The following is an 18,020-nucleotide window of genomic DNA, read 5'->3' as shown; positions in this document are numbered from 1 at the left end:
TTTTTTTGTGATGTTCGGGGAGTAAACTCTATAATGTGCTTTGTTATAACAAAATTAACAATGCACATAAGTCACAAAGTTTTAAAGCGACTGCACAAAATGCATATGCTTTGTGTTTCACGTGTTCCATTGTTCAGGTACGTATCAAACTAGTATGTTTGATCCCAGGATCATAGTTTGGGTATATGGACACGTACGGCACATCATTCAAAAGATAAAATTGACAATTTCATACGCATGTCATAAAATCGTTAATAAATCCAGAGTTATGGTGTTACGGTGCACGTTTTTATACCTGTGCTTTTGGTTCAATCGGGGAAATGCCTTATGCATCATTTTGAATCTCTTTGTCATATTATGTTCTGTTTACTTCCAACTAAAATGTTTTTCTCGATGTGACATATCGAAAACGCGTATGTAAGAGGAGTAACTTTTGTTTCTGGTTTAAAGTATTTTGTTTGCCGAAGGGCAAGTGAGCTTATGCGGTAGTTTGCTTATGTTTCGACAATCGTAGTCTGCCCGGCGTTAATTTTTCCCTTTAAACATTGACCAAGGGGCACAGATACTTGATATTAGTCCTGTAGCATGTTGAATAAAAGGACTATCAGGTTGATGCAAGTGAATGACATTGACTGTTACGTGCTTGGGTAAATTGCTACTAAGGTTGTGCAAATAATTGACCTTAACATACACTCATGACTATCTGGGTTATATACACTAAAATAGTTTAAACAACTTTTCAATAACAAAGAGGGCGCATTACTTGACAGCATGTAGAGTGCTGGAGTAAAGTTTACCACGATTGTTCAAATGAGTGACCTTGACCTACATTCAGGGCAACGAGGGTCAAATGTATTAAACTCTTAACATTTATTCAAACATAAATTGTTAGGTACTACACACTGAGTTTCATTCATAGTTCAAAACCTGCTCCCAAATTGATCATGATAATACCATATCAGTGTCATTATGACAATGATTCCATAAAATGTAGGACATGATTTAATGTAACATGCATAGTAATACACATTTGACGTTTCAACGAACAATGTAAAACTTTTCTTAGATATACTATCAAAGTGAGGAGAATTATTCAATAAATATGCATTATTTACTGATGACGTTCTGTCTTTATCATACATCACTGTTTCAGTCATATCCTTTGATTCAAGCAGCATCCAGGGGTCATGAAGATACCGTTCGACTTCTTTTGAGAAATGGAGCTGATTGGAATCAGGTGAGTTTCCCGACATTACACGGGGCTATCCGTATGATTCACGTTCCTATGGAGTCAGAGTGATTCAATGGCTTATCAGTGTATTTGTGTCTATTGAGGCATCGAAAACATTTCTTAGTCATAGTATAACGTGTAGGTCAGTCGAAGCACTAATAGAAAAAAAAAATTGTTACTGATTATTTGTAACATTGAATTTACCTGCCCCACTAGGGCATCTTTATAGGAGTCATATGTAATCAAATTGTGTCATATGCCATGTATAATTTATGAAAGTTATTTTCATGATAATATATTAAAACCTGTATTTTTTTCATATTAGAACATGTTCTTCAGCAACTGTTAAATATAACGAAACATAAGGTAGTTTTGTGAAAAAAAGAACATTCGGACAAATAAATGCGTTATAAAATATATATAGACATTTAACACATTCCTGTGAATATCGGTAACTAGTACTATCAGAAAGAGACGATCTGATCTATATCAGTCATTGGTTTTGTATTGTTCGTGCGTCACCACAATCAATGTAGGCACTGAAACATGGATCTTTTGCTCACCTGCTCATCTGGTCATGCAGACACGATGATTGGAATGAATCTTAATGGTGTCTTATTTAGTATAGGAAAAAACTCGTTAAAATATTTATTCTCTCGTATTAAATGAAAGGATTTGGTCGGGATAAAAACTAGTTTAAAACCTTTTTTCTAACTATCTCAAACTATTTCAAATGCTTTCCTACACCTGAAGATCTAAGAAGTGTTAATCTTGGAGGTAAATCTAGCGCAAAGTCACAATTTCGCCCTTAACATATGAGGGTGGCCTTATCTTTAATGGTTTGGTTATTTGAACATATTCATATTAAGGCAATATTTAGGTAAACCAATTATACATACATCAATTATGTATTGTTACCAATACATCAATAATCCATACCACGGGTGATATGTACCGCATTATTTGTATAACAGTTTATAGATGAATGAATTTGAAAAGATAGAATTTGCTATACATGTTTGTTGTGCGAACATATCAAGCTTACAATGTATTCAAATAGCCAGGTAATACTCTATTAACGTCTGAGACATTTCCGTTTTAGTACAGCTAATCAAAGCAGATATTTAAATTCCTAGAAGATTGGCGTTTTTACTTTATCCGTTCAGTACTCTGAATGTATGCTAAGAAATTATAACTATATAACTACTAATAAAATCAAATCTGAGAGACTCAAACGAAACATATAAATATAAAAGCAGGAAGGCAGCAGCTAAATTCTGTACAAAACCCACTCCTGAGCATCTATATCTATTGACGTATTTGTTTAGAATCCTTTAGTAACAATATTATGTCCACTCAAAATATTTAATTCAACTACTCACCTATATATATATGCCATGTTCAGCACTATAAATGTATAAATTGATTTTCAAAAAAAAAAAAAAAAAAAAAAAACGTTTTTACTTGTATGTCGCCCTACCATAAAAAGGACATTTTTTTAATCCGTTAAAGCATGCCGACTTCTTGAAATTGACTGAAAAGGCATGAATATCTTATCTTTGTTTTGTTTTACCTTAGTTTTTCTCAAATTAGACCAATATCAGCCATGAATGTCAAACCATGTCTTTAAGATTGGGTACTAATGCAATATTGCCTAAAGCTTAATGGAACATGTTTAAACATTTTAAAATCGAAATCTAGAAATTAGTACACATATAAAGTAGTTTTTGAAGCGGGAGCTCAACTGGCTTCCGGATGATTACAAATGGGAAATTATTCATCGTGCTATGTGTATGTATGCCAAGGATATAGGGGTTGTTGAATACCATTCAGACGTGTTTTATATCATCTTAGTTTGTCCTAGTGGCTTTACAGACGTGTTTTATATAATCTTAGTTTGTCCTAGTGGCTTTACAGACGTGTTTTATATAATCTTAGTTTGTCCTAGTGGCTTTACAGACGTGTTTTATATAATCTTAGTTTGTCCTAGTGGCTTTACAGACGTGTTTTATATAATCTTAGTTTGTCCTAGTGGCTTTACAGACGTGTTTTATATAATCTTAGTTTGTCCTAGTGGCTTTACAGACGTGTTTTATATAATCTTATTTTGTCCTAGTGGCTTTACAGACGTGTTTTATATAATCTTATTTTGTCCTCTTGGCTTTACAGACGTGTTCTATATAATCTTGGTTTGTCCTAGTGGCTTTACAGACGTGTTTTATGTGCTGAAGCTATTATTTACTCCACTTGTCGTCCAAAGCTTATAACATACCTCGTATCCTTATTATATCTAGTTTATTTCCACCATAATGTTTATTATTCTTACAGCTGCAGGATTTGAAGGCGACAGTAGCAAGTGGCCAAGCAAATATAATGGATAACTATGTCTACCGGAATCTAAATGAGAATCGGGTGAGTGTCCTAATAATTTCTCAGCCAAGTCTATGATCGTGCTCAACGGTTATATTAACCTAAGAAATTATAGTATTTGTTCTCATCAATACATTGTATATATTTTTATTTTATTAAAAAATATGTTTGTTGCTGCCAACACAGTAATTCAACAAAACAAAGGCGTATCTACGGATAAGTCTTAATTCGCAATTGTATCTTTTTTTTTAACTTTCAAATAAAATATACTAAAATAAAAGCAAATATGTCAAACGACGGGGAGAAGGACATTCCATGTTGTATGATGTGAACATGAATAGCAAACTGTAGCAACTACGTCCTGCTTAAATCTCAGAAATAGCATTATATATGTATTTCCGCGAACTCCGTTTTGGAACTTCCTGGATTGCCAAGGAAATGGCGGTCATTTTTATTTTGCAAAAATAAAAAAAAAATAAAAATATCCTCCATTTCCTTGCCTCTGACTGGTCAAAATTTAAATGTTGTTCGATTTTAATAAAACTTGGTGTGTAAATGCATCATGGGACACCGGTCACTGTCGTAACCTCGAGCACTTTCAGATTTTAACAAATTGGGCGCCATTTTTTTTACTCTGACTGGTCAAATTTAGATACTGTTCGATTTTAATAAAATTTGGTGTGTAGATACATCATGGGACATCAGCCCTTCTCGGAACCTCACTTTCACATTTTAACAAATTGGGCGCCCTTTCCTGCCTGCTAATTCACTGAAATTTAGACATTTTCTTATTTCAGTGAATTAGTATATAGTAGCTTTGAGAGAAGCTGGACACAATGATATGACTGCAGAGGCGTTTGGATGACTCCCCTAATGGTTTCCCCTTGCAATTAAAACTGGTTTATTTCTTCCATTTTCTTCCTGTTTCTGATTTTTCAAAATTTATACATTGTTTAATTTTGATTAAAATTGGTAAATATGGGTTTTAGAGGAGTGTGAATACAACCGTATTGTCTTCGTCACCAAAGCAACCACACCAAGGCTTCTGACTGATTGAAATTAATATATTGTTTTATTTCAATGAAAATTGAGTGACTCTGAATACAAACAAATTGTTCATTGCGATAGCTAACAGCACGGAGGCTGTTGATTTGTCCTTTTTATGCATTTATCGATTTTGTTGCCACCAATAGCTAGCCAAGAAGGCAGTGAAAAGCTGTTCATAAGTATTTTGGTTCAGATTGAATTATGAATAAATTGAAAATGGGTTAATGTTGTTAAAGTAACGTATACTCTGATATATTGTGATTCAGAAACGTGTTCAGCTTCTTTGTCTTCTTTGAAATATCACGATAGAGAGTTCCTGAAACATTTTCAACATAACAATCACAATATCACTTTATCAGTCCCTAAAATGAACATTCCGAAAATAGAACTTACAGCTAAGATCACCACAATAATTAATAAGAAATACTTACATTTGTAAAAATTTGTACCATAGATCCAGTATTATTGAAATATCAAAATTGAATAAGCAAAAAACAGTATTACAGATTTTAATTTGGTCTCGTACAGCATGCATTAAAAGTTGTCTCGTTAACAGGTTAATTAATGAGTTTGTATGTGATTAGTTTTTAAAGACATCCGAAATGATAATTTTTGTTAATCACCAATACAAATATGTTACAGATTGCCAAAATCAAGGAGAAATTATCGTTATCATCGAAGTCAGAAGTCCAAGAACATTTGTCTGAACAGACACGGCAAGAAAGAGAAGGTATCATTAAATCTTAGTTTTGTTTTTTCCCCTTTTTGCCACAGACCGATAAAACATACATCAAAATAGTATTTGAAAGCATGGCATTTTATCTTATTAATGAATATCTATATTGCTTATTTAACTGATTGAAAACATTATTATTTCTTTTTAAAGCACAGTATGAGACATTAACAGTGTTTATTATATACAATGACGGACTTAATGTTTTGAGAGCAACAGTTGCATGATAAAGACATTGACTTAGGGACTAATTGAAGCTGTTTCGTGTCTTGTACATTCGTCCCATATTACATGATATTGATAACTTATGTATCAAAGGACTTATCTAAGAAAGAGGGACCATTATTGTTATCAGAAGAATTAATAAGTGTAGGAAATTCGCCATCTTAGATATCGGGAATCATCGAAATCAAGCACGTAAACCTGAGGCAATCAGGTCTAAAGCGAATTACAATTGCCTTTTTATATTTGTGTTATTTTCATTTTCTTAAATATTGCAACGAATGGTATATTTTGTTTAAAAATTGGTCACTCAAAACGAGGTTTATAGTTATTTAGGTAATAATATCTACCAGATAACTTGTTAGAATTAAGTAATGTGGAGAATGACATACATATCGTTTAACTAGTTCCAGACCTCAAACGATAGGTCGAAAGTTCATAGTATTTCATAGCATAATATGTTTTCAAGTTTTAGTAACATTTACATATATTAAAAGACAGTTTATCAAACAACATCTGCTGAAGCCTAGTTCTATCAGTCATTATTAAACATTAACGATGGTGTTAACACAAAAGTAGTTACTTGCCACACATAGTCTTGAGGGATGCTATATGCTATCAAATTTTAAATATTTTCTTATAGGTACAGGAAGGGAACTGAGACATGTTATTTGCATATATATTACAAATATCTTACTCAAATCTAATCGTGAAATATTGGTATTTTGTTAGATCAATTAGAGCAGCAGCACCACCACCAGCAGCAGCAACAACAACAACAACATCATCATCAACAACAACAACAACAACAACAACAACAACAACAACAGCAGCAGCAGCAGCAACAACAACAACAACAGTTCAGGGCGGGACTAGCTGATAAGGTTGAAACCCCTTGTAATATTACCATCACGGTAGTTGGACACAAAGGAGTTGGGAAATCCTGTTTTGTGAAACAGATCCAGAAAGAATACATTCCGGAAGGTGGGCCTACTTCAACCAACACCGCTGACTTTTATGTTAATTACTTAGCTTACGATCTGAACAGCGGTTTCCGAAAGAAACTTGATGAAAATGGGGAAGAGGAGACTGGTCGGATAAGAATTAAAAGGATCATAGATCGATACCGAAAACAAGCGAAGTATGATAAAGAATCTCCTGTAAGTGTGACCAATCTTCAGGACCAGGGTGTTAAAGATCAACCAGCATCTCTCACCAAAGCAAAAGTGAGAAATGAAGTCGCATCAACGTCATCATCTGCCGCAAAATCTGCACACAAACCATCCATCTCCATCTTCATCGACAAAATCAGGTTATATTTTCTCTGTAATTCCAATATAAAGTGTGGTACATGTTTTTCTACTTTTCGGAAGGCATTTTGCATGCTATCTGATGAAGCAATACTATGCTTCCGTTCTTAAAACATTAAAAAGGAAAACTAGCTTAACGTGGTAATGTGATAGATGTATAAAAATATCAAGTCTTAGTATCATTGTAAAATATAAGTTTGTTTTAATGTATTATTTACTAATGGTAACAATACTTATGTTATACTCGTTCTTTATTTAAACACATTATACGTGTACATTAAGTATACAACTCATGTTGACTGTTACAAATTCCCGGGTATTATTATTGCTTCCGTAAATATTTTTGTTCAACAGTCCGATAACTGTCATTTCGGATTTTTTTTTTCAGAAGATCGCCGGAAAAGGCAATCGCGTTCGCATCTTTCCCGTTCAAATGATGTGAAGCGTATGGAGTTATCTTTCGAACAACAAAATGTTATAGAAGAGATTATGCAGACTGAAACTGTGGAAAAAGACAAGCAGACGGAGGGCTTCATCACAATCTATGATTTTGGAGGAGAGAAAGTGTTCTATAACACCCATCACTGTTTTATGTCAAGTAACATGGTCTTCGTCCTGGTGTTCGACGTGGCGATGTGTCTTGATCCTACTAGGGCGAAGGATGGCTATGGTAATTAACAATACTGAGTTGTTTTTTTTGTTTTTTTTTTTCTTTGCTTTTTTTCTTCTTTTTTTTTTATTGTATGTTTTAAAGTGATTTTTTTCTAAACACGACCTTATTTCTCTAACGTGTTTTTCAGAGCTGAATGAGACAATTTGTTTACACATTTATTTATATTAATTTCTTTATTTTCACAGAAAGGATCGAAACCTGGCTGAGGTCTATTGCTACCTATGCTATTGACCAAGCCGCCGATGGTAAAGGGACGCCTCCCGTAATCCTGATTGGGTCTCACTTGGATACAATTTCTCAAGACGTATGTACCTTAAAGGTTAAATGACATGAATAGTTAAAATGGACTTGCGTTGGATATGTATACTTCCCATTAAAGAATGAAGTGTAGTAAGGGACGAAAACTCGTTATCGTTCCTTACGGAACGTAATTATAGTATGAGCTAATTCGCGATTTTTGTCGGCTATTGTAGCGATTTGGGAGCGGAAAAAATGGCACAAACAATGTTGATGGTCTTTTGAGCCATTGTAAAACTCGGCTCGATCTAGGTCTGGATGTATCTGGTATCCCTGTGGAAATTCGTATTTATGAGCTATTTTGGGGTCAAACATGCCAAAATCGTCATTTTGACCAGTAGCTCCTGTTTAACCAGTCCTTAAAAATCAGCGTTTCAATCCAAAAATCGGAAACTCTAACCATAACAAGAAGAGATAGTTCTGAAGAAAAGGATATCTTTAGTTTATTTTATATCTTTCATAGGGGAAAAACCCACAATCTATTTTTGATTTGGTTCTGTGGTCTCTAGAAGCCCTGATTTGACAGCATAATGATATGCATGACATTTGATTTTATCTTTGATGGTATATGTAATTATTTATCGATTAGAATACCACGAGTACATCTGTTATTAAGATGAACGTATGGTTGATTGCTTGCGTGTTTTATCACAGCGTGTATATATTGCAATCAGGATCGTTTTGAGGCTGGGTCTCCTTATAGTAGTGGGTGACTACCTCACTGAACAACAACACACGAGAGACCCTAACGTATGCTTGCATAGATGCCAGTTGATGTCTCATAATCAATTAATGTGTCATATTCCAGAAAACTGAAGAATTATGAAAATTATTACAGTGGTAACCCCCAAACCTTCAATTTCCTCGCGCCAGTATTAATATTTAAACGTATTTGAGAATTTTAAATGTCGCGCGAATAAATTAAGTGCAAGTGAGAAAATTAAGTGAAAGTGAGGAAATTAAGAGCAAGTGAAGATATTTATGCTAAAGGAAAGGAAATATACGTTTTGGGGGTTACCAGTGTTTTATATAATCTTTTATTTTCCGATCGGTCAGCCAAGATGGCCGCCACAGACTTATTTGCCTCTGAAAAACTGTGAAAATTTAGATATTGTTTGATTTAGATTACCATTGGTATATGGTATATATTGGCATTAGGGGACTGCACATTCCATTACATGGATATCATTGCCATATCAAGGTTTCTGATTGGTTGAAGTTTAGACATTGGATTTGGATGCAAAATGGTACATTTTTGTAAATAGGGGAATTCGAATTCAACCACATGGGATTCATTGCCTTAGCAGCCACATGGAAGAATTCAATTGGTCAAATTTTAGATGCAAATCCAACCTCACGGATTTTCTTGCCATATAACCACGCTGATGCTTCTTATTGGTCGAAATATTGACATTGAACGATTTTGATGTAAACTAGTACTCATGCATGGAACCTCTGAACTCAAGACGAACATTTCTGTATCACCCTCATCATTTATTTTTTTCTGTCTTTCGTGCTCAACCCGAGTTATCGTCCCTAACTACACTTCATACCTTTAGGTGTCACCCCACTAGTACCGATGTTTAAGGGGCATCTTAACTGATGTAAGACAAAACAGTTCGCGTTAATGTATTTAAGTTTTCAGCAAGGAATTACGAGAATGTAATGGAATACTTGAGTCTGTCCCTTTGTTTGTGTCATTTGTTATGTTTTGAGCATCAGCTGATGTAGTGCTCCATTGTTAACTGAGGGGGAGGGGAACAGTCACCTGTCTATACGTCCGGAATAATATTTATTATTGCCCAAGTTATTTGTATGATACCCTGATGAATAGTTCAGGCAATTGTACACTGTTTATTTTAAATGCTCCTTCTATGTTATCCCTTGTCGGTCTCTCATCTAAATGTATGACACTTCGACAATTTGATGATTCTGCACTTCTGATCAATTTTATACCATCAACTTAGAACAAATAGACCCGATATATCTGTTAATATTTCGATATTCAAAATAGCAATTTTGGACGTCATTTGTTTACAATGTAACGATAGTATGACTAGAAAAAAATATTTAGGTAAACAAAAATACATTCTTTAAAAAACCAGAAAAAAAAAAACAGCAGCATATTACCGACTAGGAGTCAATCATATATATTGTATATCTGTGATATTTTTGAAATGATTGAGTTATACTTTTTTGTTACTGTTGCAAAGGTATTTTCTTTTTGATCAGAGAAAAAAACAGGAAGAAGCATTCGGCAAAGTGCTGAAAAAATTGTACGAGAACCCTCAACTAAGTTCAATTATGGAAAATCACGTACAGGAAATGTATCCAATCGCCCACCTGAACGATTCTAAAAAGAATCAAGACCTATACGAGGTGGTGTGGAACAAAGTTATAGAGATTGCTCCGCTTCAATCGCAGTGGAAGAAACCTATACCTGCAAGGTGGCTGGCTCTACAACACCAGCTGATTAAACGGAAAAATGCAGGGACTGTGATTCTAACGTATGAAGAATTGTTGGAAATCAACAACAAGTCAGCAATCCCGTTGGTCGAACACGAAGTCACAGACTTTCTTAGGTAAGTACAGGGATTTGTTTAATACATATACATATATAGATAAATATAATTGTCAATTGCGTTGCCATGTTAAATAGCTAATGATTAGAACAATGTATCGTATGCACTATGTGCTGTCGATCAGAAGGTAAGGATTTGGATGCACTGTGCTGGATATCTTTATTATGTGTAATTTGTCTTATACATATATACATGCATAGTTATATATAAATATATTCGCAATTTGTGTTACTATGATATATATCTGCTCATTAGCAAAATGTGCATATGCACAAGGTGTTGTTGATCAAATACATTGATTTTCCTGTCGTAGTTGAACTGTTATGAATGATTCGCATTCATGTATGCATAAACATTGCAATCCAGACATTCGTGTTATTTAATAAACGATAAATGAACATGTCAGGGTGGACTATCGCTACGTCATTGAAACGTTCTTTTTTTAAGAATGTGGATGCAGCGCAGCGGTATAAGGTTTGGATATGTTTAGCTAGGCTATTTAGTGCCGTAGATCGTGAGTTCGAGGCCCGGTCATGGCAGGAGTCATAAAGTTGTTTTTCTTCGTCATTTGTGTTACAAAGTCATATAAAGATATATACATATACATATATATATTACTGACTTACACTGGATAGACTGAAATCAATAGCAGACATGATATTAGTATTGTGTCATTTTTCTTACATTCTCAGGAATTTGATATTTGCTGGATTCCTCTGCTTTGACTTCGACAGTCTAAGACCTTTTGTCGTTTTAAGACCTCAGTGGATAATAAACGGCTTCAAAAGCATTATCACAGATCCAAGCTTCATGACAGGCCTATCGACGAAGATAAAACTTCAGTGGACAAAATATGAGAGAACTGGTGTCCTTACACTCGACTTGATCCAGCAAATTTGGGAACTAAACGACGACAAAAGCTTTCTTGCAAACAAGAAAACGCTCTACAACATCATGGAAACACTTGGCTTGCTAGCAAATCCATTGCTAGATATTTCAAATGAAGTGGTTGATTACTTCATAGTGCCAAGTATGCTCCGGCCGGCGGATCAAGAAATTATTCGACCAGTACTTGATGACCCTGAAACCATTGTCACTGTCACACTTTGTCTCAAGTTCGACAACCCATTCATTCCGCTAGCCGTATGGGACAAGATGATTGCTGCCTGCCTCCACAGGTTCCAGCGACTTAATGAGCGCGGCCATGACGGTTCAAAGTTTATCCAACGAGGATTTGTCTGTCTGGCTGTAGACTTTCTGTGGAACGTGATTGTCAACTGCCAGGAAAATGTCATGAAAATTACCATGTTCAAGAAGGATACGGATCAATCAGTTCCAACAGGAGCCGGAGTTAACCTACGCAGCATTCTAGAATTTCATCTTAACAGGATTCTAGAATTGAATCACCAGAGTCATCTCAAGTACCAATTCTACCTCCACAACGACTACCGTTTCTCGGCCGATGACAAGATGGTGAAGGTAGACGATCTCCGACAGACATCACGCCTACAATGCCACAGTTCTGATAACAGCCGATGGCTAGAAATAGAGGACATACACATCTGGTTCAAACACCCAGACCAGAAGGTATATTATAGTTTATTATTATTATTTTTTTTTCTAAATTCACAGTTCATCGCAAATATGGCATAGATATTGTAAGGGGATAAGGAACTATATAAATACCAAAAGCATTGTTATTGTCAGTGAATTGAAGTAAAAACTGTGAATATATATTTGATAGTGATGATTATATAATTGATTTGTTGTGTTTCAGAGTACGCGGACCCAAAGAAGTCATGTTGGTAAGTCCATGCTGCTGACTTTAAATGCTGTTTGTCAACATAAAATGTTTTCTGAAGAAGGATCCAGGTATCATCCTCAAACATCACAATATGAAAAGGACATAACAGTGAAGATAGAAAATTGGAATAGATGTATAATTGATTGATCGTGTTTACAACAATTAGTTAGATTTGGTTTGTTTTTGTTTAACGTCCTATTAACAATTAGTTAGAATAAATCTCGTATAGTGCTATATTTTACTTGTCTGCGTCATGATGGGTTATGTTTTATACAACCGTTTGTTAATAAAAATACATATTTGCAGACCCGATGAAACATCTAATAACGCACAATGAAGATTAGGAATGGATTAAGAATTAGTTGTTCTCGTCTTCATCGATTAGCTACAATAAATCTCGAATAGTACTGCATTCTACTTGTACGCATTATGATGCACTTTTTTTATACAAACACACACTAAATGTTGATGGAAAACATTTTTGTAGACTCGATGAAGGATCTACCGGATAGAAATTTGTCAGTCAAAGAGATGGGTCGACTGTCCAGGCACATCGGTATTTCATATCAGACTTTCTTTGTCGAGCTGGGCTGCCCTGTTGTAGTACTGGAACAGAAGATGGCAGAAAACCGTGTATTCTCCTTTAGATCTCTCATAACGAAGATCTTTATTTACCTCCTTCAAACGGACGCGGATGTTACATTCACAAGAATCGCAAATGCGATGTCAGAACATGGCTTAAATCAAGAAACACTGTATAACATCCTTGACGACAACAGGGATACGTTGTTTAATGGTACGGTATACGTCTTGAATTTGTTTTTTGGTTTTATCTTAATACAGTTTACATTTGTTTGTTTCTCATAAGAACATAATTCTGTCAAATATGATTTGTGAGACCTCTGCTATTTTCAGACGACACTTTGTCAGAGGGATTGTTACAGAAATGCCTAACTGTATATGACGTTCCGGTCATAGCCGAACACGTGAACCCCAAAGACTACTTCAACCTGTTCCTTGAGCTCGGCTTCACGCCAAAAAGAGTTGACGAGTTTGACGTAGACTTCAGAAACGATACAAGTCCCAAAAGGATCAGTGCAATGGTTGAGGAGTTCATTGAAAACCACAGTCGACGTCCAGCTCTAAACACAGTTCTGCTTGCGATGGTGGAATGCGACATGGACACGAATTCCCTCATCCAAGCCTTAACTCAAACAAAGGTAATGTCATACTTAATATTGTCATGCTAAAAAAAACCGCTACAGAGATGTTGATGTTGCTGAAGTCTTCTGAGACATCCCATGATTAAAGACAGGATTTTTTTCTCAACCATTTATGGTCAGTTTAAATTCTCCCACAGTTCCAACGATAATATCATACTCTATTGTGTTCAAACCAAGTACCCCTTTGAATTGTACCTTGAAATATTCAGATCGGCGGGTGTATTGATCTGTTATTATTATCCATGCTGTAACCACATGCATAACTAGGGTAATATAATATCATCATAATTGAAATATATAAGACTAAGTAATTAGTGTATCAATTGATTTCTAACTGTACAAACTACGTAGTCTGGGTATCAATTGTGTTATATCAATAATTAATTAGCTCACCGGTTACGAGTAACCGAGAGCTAATGCTGTCACCCCGGCGTCGGTGTCGGCGTCCCGACCCAAAACTTTGAAGTGTATGGGGTAAGATTTTGGGAAGCTTGTAAGTCCAGAATTGCCCTTCTTATTTGGTTTATACATTCATTAGAGGTCTAGGGGGTGGGGGGGGGGGGGGGGGGTGATATTATAGCAAAAGTCATGCAGAAAAAAATGTGATTTTTTCGCATTTAACCATTTTGTGAATTAGCACCAAAACCGGCTTTCAAGTTTTTGTAGTAACTATTTGGAAAACTTGTAAGTCCCCATGCCCTTCTATATTGGTTTATTCATTTGTTAGAGGTCTAGGAGTGATGTTTAGGCAAAATTATTCAGACAAAATTTGTGGACTGAACTTTTTTGGCACCAAAACTCCCTTTAAAGTTTCGAGGGTAAGTCCGTACGTATACACATATCACCCTTCTAATTTGGATCATGCATTCATGAGATGTCCAGGAGTGATATTATTGCAAAATCATGCAACAAAGATCGTGATTTTTTTTTTTTTTTTTTTTTCATTTTACCATTAAATTAACTTAATGTTTTTGGTACAGAAACCCTCTTTAAAGATTTTTGGGGCAAGTTCTGGAAAGCGTTTAATTCCACACCCTTCTTATTTGGTTTATACACCCATAAGAGGTCTAGGAGTGATAGTATGTGGCATACCATTTCAAAATGACATGCTTATACATACATACAAAATTAATGCAGTGTGATTGCTGCCGCCAGTGAGCTTTCGCAATCATTGATTGCACTTGTATACAAATAACGAACATTAAATCTGGGATATGTAATTAAACAAGGCAATTTTATTATGATCAAACTTCATATATTTGTCAGAATATGAGAATACCCTGAACGAATTCTGAATTAAGCGTGTCAATGTCTAGGACATAATTACCATTTATAAACAAACACAAAATCTTTATCAATGCTCTTACGACATTCCTTTTTAACAGACTTCGATAATACGCCATAAATAAGGTAGGTATAGCCCGAGAAGCAAAGGTAAAGGCAATTGTTACTATCATATAGAACCTTCGTTCTTAATGATTTCCGCCGTTAAGTTTAAAAAAAGGTAAAAGATGGCATGGGCTTGATAGTCTGATAACCTGGAGTCTCTTTTTTTTAATTTGACATGAGTGTCGTACAACGCTACATTGTCTTCATTGTTGTGCCAATTTGCCTTTAAGTGCAATCCAGAAAGCATTATGGCTACCAGTTTAGAATTGATATCTTGCATTCAAGGAGGAAATACGTCTCTTAGATTTCATATGTTGGTTCTCTACTGCCCTGCAACTAGGGCATAAGAATTGTACCTGCAGCCCCTCATTGCATGATCGTAAGAGGCGACTAAATTTGTGATCTTATCTTTTCTCTTCTTTTTAAAGACTTTCTTCTTCCTAATGTCACCCTTGACAATGCCTCACTTTTGGCCTTTAGTTGAGCGTTCGCCGCTGTGAGGAAGGTTTTGGGTTCTGTCCCCTAGCCGAGACATACCAGATTCTTTAAAAATGGTAGTTGCTGCTCCTGCTTAGTGCTCAGCATATTGGGAGTGGGACGACTGGTTCGCACGTTGTCAGTATAATGTGACCGGGTGGGGTGTGCTGCTGGGTGTCCTCGGCAGTATGCTTTAGTGAGGTGCAATATAAATCGCGAAACGTTCCGGCCTATCACAAGGAGACTTAACAAGAACATACCGCAGCCTCCTAAAACACACATATGCACTCGCCACACGCATGCATGTCGCACGCACGGGAGGCCGTCCTTAAATGACCTTAGCTCTTAATAGGACGTTAAACATAATGAACCAAACCAAACCAATTGGTTCTCCATATTTTCAAATCTACGTGTATGTAATAAAGGTAATTCGATTGTGGGCAACGCGATCCCGCTTTGATATTTTGTTTATGGTATTATATTTTGTAAATAACCATGATATGGTTGAATTGAATAAAGTAAAACTAAGACATCGTCCATATCCCTTAACAGTTACATATATAGAGACATAATATCTACAGGACAACTGTAGTATTAAAGTTTAACCGATTATATTAAACATATTCGCCTTTTTGCAATGAGGAAAATAAAGGTCTGGTAAGTAAAAGGGAATGAACCAATCATCTAGAGAAAATCATCTAGGCACTTTGCTAAACTTTACAACACTATATTCCTATGGAAAGAACTCTTTATCTTTCCCACAATAACGACGACCCTCTAGTTATTGTTTTAATTCATTAACTTCCTTTTTATGCACTGGTATTATAGAAATATGTCAGCCGTTATTTTATATATTTACAGACGAATTAGACGAAAAATGCCCCCCGTCGTATAGATACTTTTACTATTGAATAATCAATAATTAACAAAAAGACATTTGTTTGCAATTATGTGTATTATATTATTTATCCTAAGGGTTATTAATGGTATTTGTAGTGAGACCAGGACAGCGAATTAGATGTAGGAGACTTGGAGCGAGTCACAGACTGTCTGTTGGTGTTGAAATGCGGCAATATTAGAGAGGATTGAATATATCTCGGGATGGATCCGGGTTCAACAAGAAAACAAGTCATGAAAGGCCAACACGTTATAAGTGACAGTAAAGACGCCAATTTCTTTAAACGTGGTGATTCTGGATCGACCCTGTTTGTCATGACCCTTACCCTACATACTATCCGGACGTGGGTTTGAAGATAGCGGTTGAGTTTCTCAACAACAATACAATCGTTACACCCATTGGAAGCTTTCTCGAGAAACTCAAATCCGACCATGCAAAGGTGCTCGTTGCTTAAATGCTAACATAAACATGCAGATACTATGACATTGACAGTGTATTACAGGAATGATTTGTATTGCTGCTAGGTTTAGTAAAACGAACTATTTTAACACTGTTTCAAGAGATGCAATCTGACTATGTAATACAAAAATTGTTTATCAAACGTAAGATATCAATGAAAAGCTTTCAATGTAAATACATCTAATCTTAAAAGTCCTAATAAGGCGACGTGCACTTATTTTGAACTGTTTTTGTCTCAGATCAATTCTAGACTGCTGTTAATGTGGTGAATCCTTCAGTAAGCGCTGTTATGACTGCTACTAGCCGTGAAACCAGACCAGTCAGTCGATTATGTATTAAATTAACATTTTTACATTTATATTTTAATTGTATGTGTATATAAACACACCTTGTTTCATTGTCAGTTGTCATTGTTTTATCAAATCATAAACACTATGAGTCATTGACACTATTGCCATATTGCCAAATTTGGCTAAAATATGTCTATACTTTATAAAAAAATGTTTGCGAAATTTAATTTACCTACGTGATGATGGAATATATCTTATATATAATAATTTGTTTGTCTCTTGTGTCTGAACAATAGTTAGGACTTTATTTCAATGATATCTTTCTGTCTGTGTACATAGAGGATGTTATATACTGAATAGTATCATTTTAGTAATAAATATATTCAGAAACAAATTACTGTTAGTAGATATATTAGAGTTGTGTAATCGTAGATATATTGTATATATTTTTATTTTATTAGTTTGACCAATAAGTTTTTTGAACATATTATAACGTCGATAGGTTCGATGGTGAATATGGTCGTTGAACTGGACCCAGTTGTTCCAAATGGCAATTAGGCTAAGCACAATAAAACAGCAGTTTTAAAATCCTGACTAAAGTATTTGTAGAAACTAATTAGGCAAACTTTTATTGAATTCTAACACTACCTGCCTATTTGAAAACATAACTACACTCGGGATTTGAAGTAAAGGCAAAAAAGAATGTTTAACCAATCAAGTGATTAAGCTAATTACATTTTGAACAACTAGACATTTTGTTCTTTGGAATAGTTCTAAGTAAGATTATTTAATACAACAATGTCAAAATGTATTAAAATTTTCTTTTTGGGAATTTGCGACTTTTATTGGAACAATTATAAGTATATCAAAATATCTTTTTTTTTTACACTTCTTTTACCTTTGTTTTAATATACGGTGTTTTTGTTGGATACTATAATATGTTGATTTTTTGCTCATTTAAAATGATGAACGGCAATTTACCAACCCAAACACGGATTTAGTCAATATATTGTAC

General features: G+C 35.0%; 2 protein-coding genes across 2 annotated transcripts in view; both read left to right on the top strand.

Moving 5' to 3' along the window:
• The window catches only part of LOC117334804 (probable E3 ubiquitin-protein ligase bre1), a 13,039-nt gene extending 5,689 nt beyond the window's left edge, over positions 1-7,350 (top strand). Inside the window, exons 3-7 of the mRNA XM_033894611.1 lie at positions 1,154-1,237; positions 3,560-3,643; positions 5,291-5,378; positions 6,336-6,915; positions 7,302-7,350. Of these exons, the coding sequence (XP_033750502.1) occupies positions 1,154-1,237; positions 3,560-3,643; positions 5,291-5,378; positions 6,336-6,915; positions 7,302-7,350 (885 nt within the window). The remainder of the gene's footprint in view (positions 1-1,153; positions 1,238-3,559; positions 3,644-5,290; positions 5,379-6,335; positions 6,916-7,301) is intronic.
• Positions 7,351-7,352: 2 nt separating this feature from the next.
• On the top strand, positions 7,353-17,801 carry LOC117334247. Its single transcript, XM_033893755.1, has 8 exons — positions 7,353-7,583; positions 7,772-7,890; positions 10,116-10,465; positions 11,158-12,052; positions 12,243-12,270; positions 12,757-13,065; positions 13,185-13,489; positions 16,355-17,801. The coding sequence occupies exons 1-8, from the start codon at positions 7,361-7,363 to the stop codon at positions 16,355-16,357; spliced, it is 2,232 nt and encodes a 743-aa protein (XP_033749646.1). The 5' UTR covers positions 7,353-7,360; the 3' UTR covers positions 16,358-17,801.
• The last annotated feature ends 219 nt before the right edge of the window (positions 17,802-18,020 follow it).

This window comes from Pecten maximus, chromosome 9 (assembly GCF_902652985.1).
Source record: "Pecten maximus chromosome 9, xPecMax1.1, whole genome shotgun sequence".
Taxonomy (NCBI): Eukaryota; Metazoa; Mollusca; class Bivalvia; order Pectinida; family Pectinidae; genus Pecten; species Pecten maximus.
The sequence above is the reverse complement of the archived record's forward strand: the minus strand, read 5'-3'. Positions and strand labels throughout refer to the sequence as shown.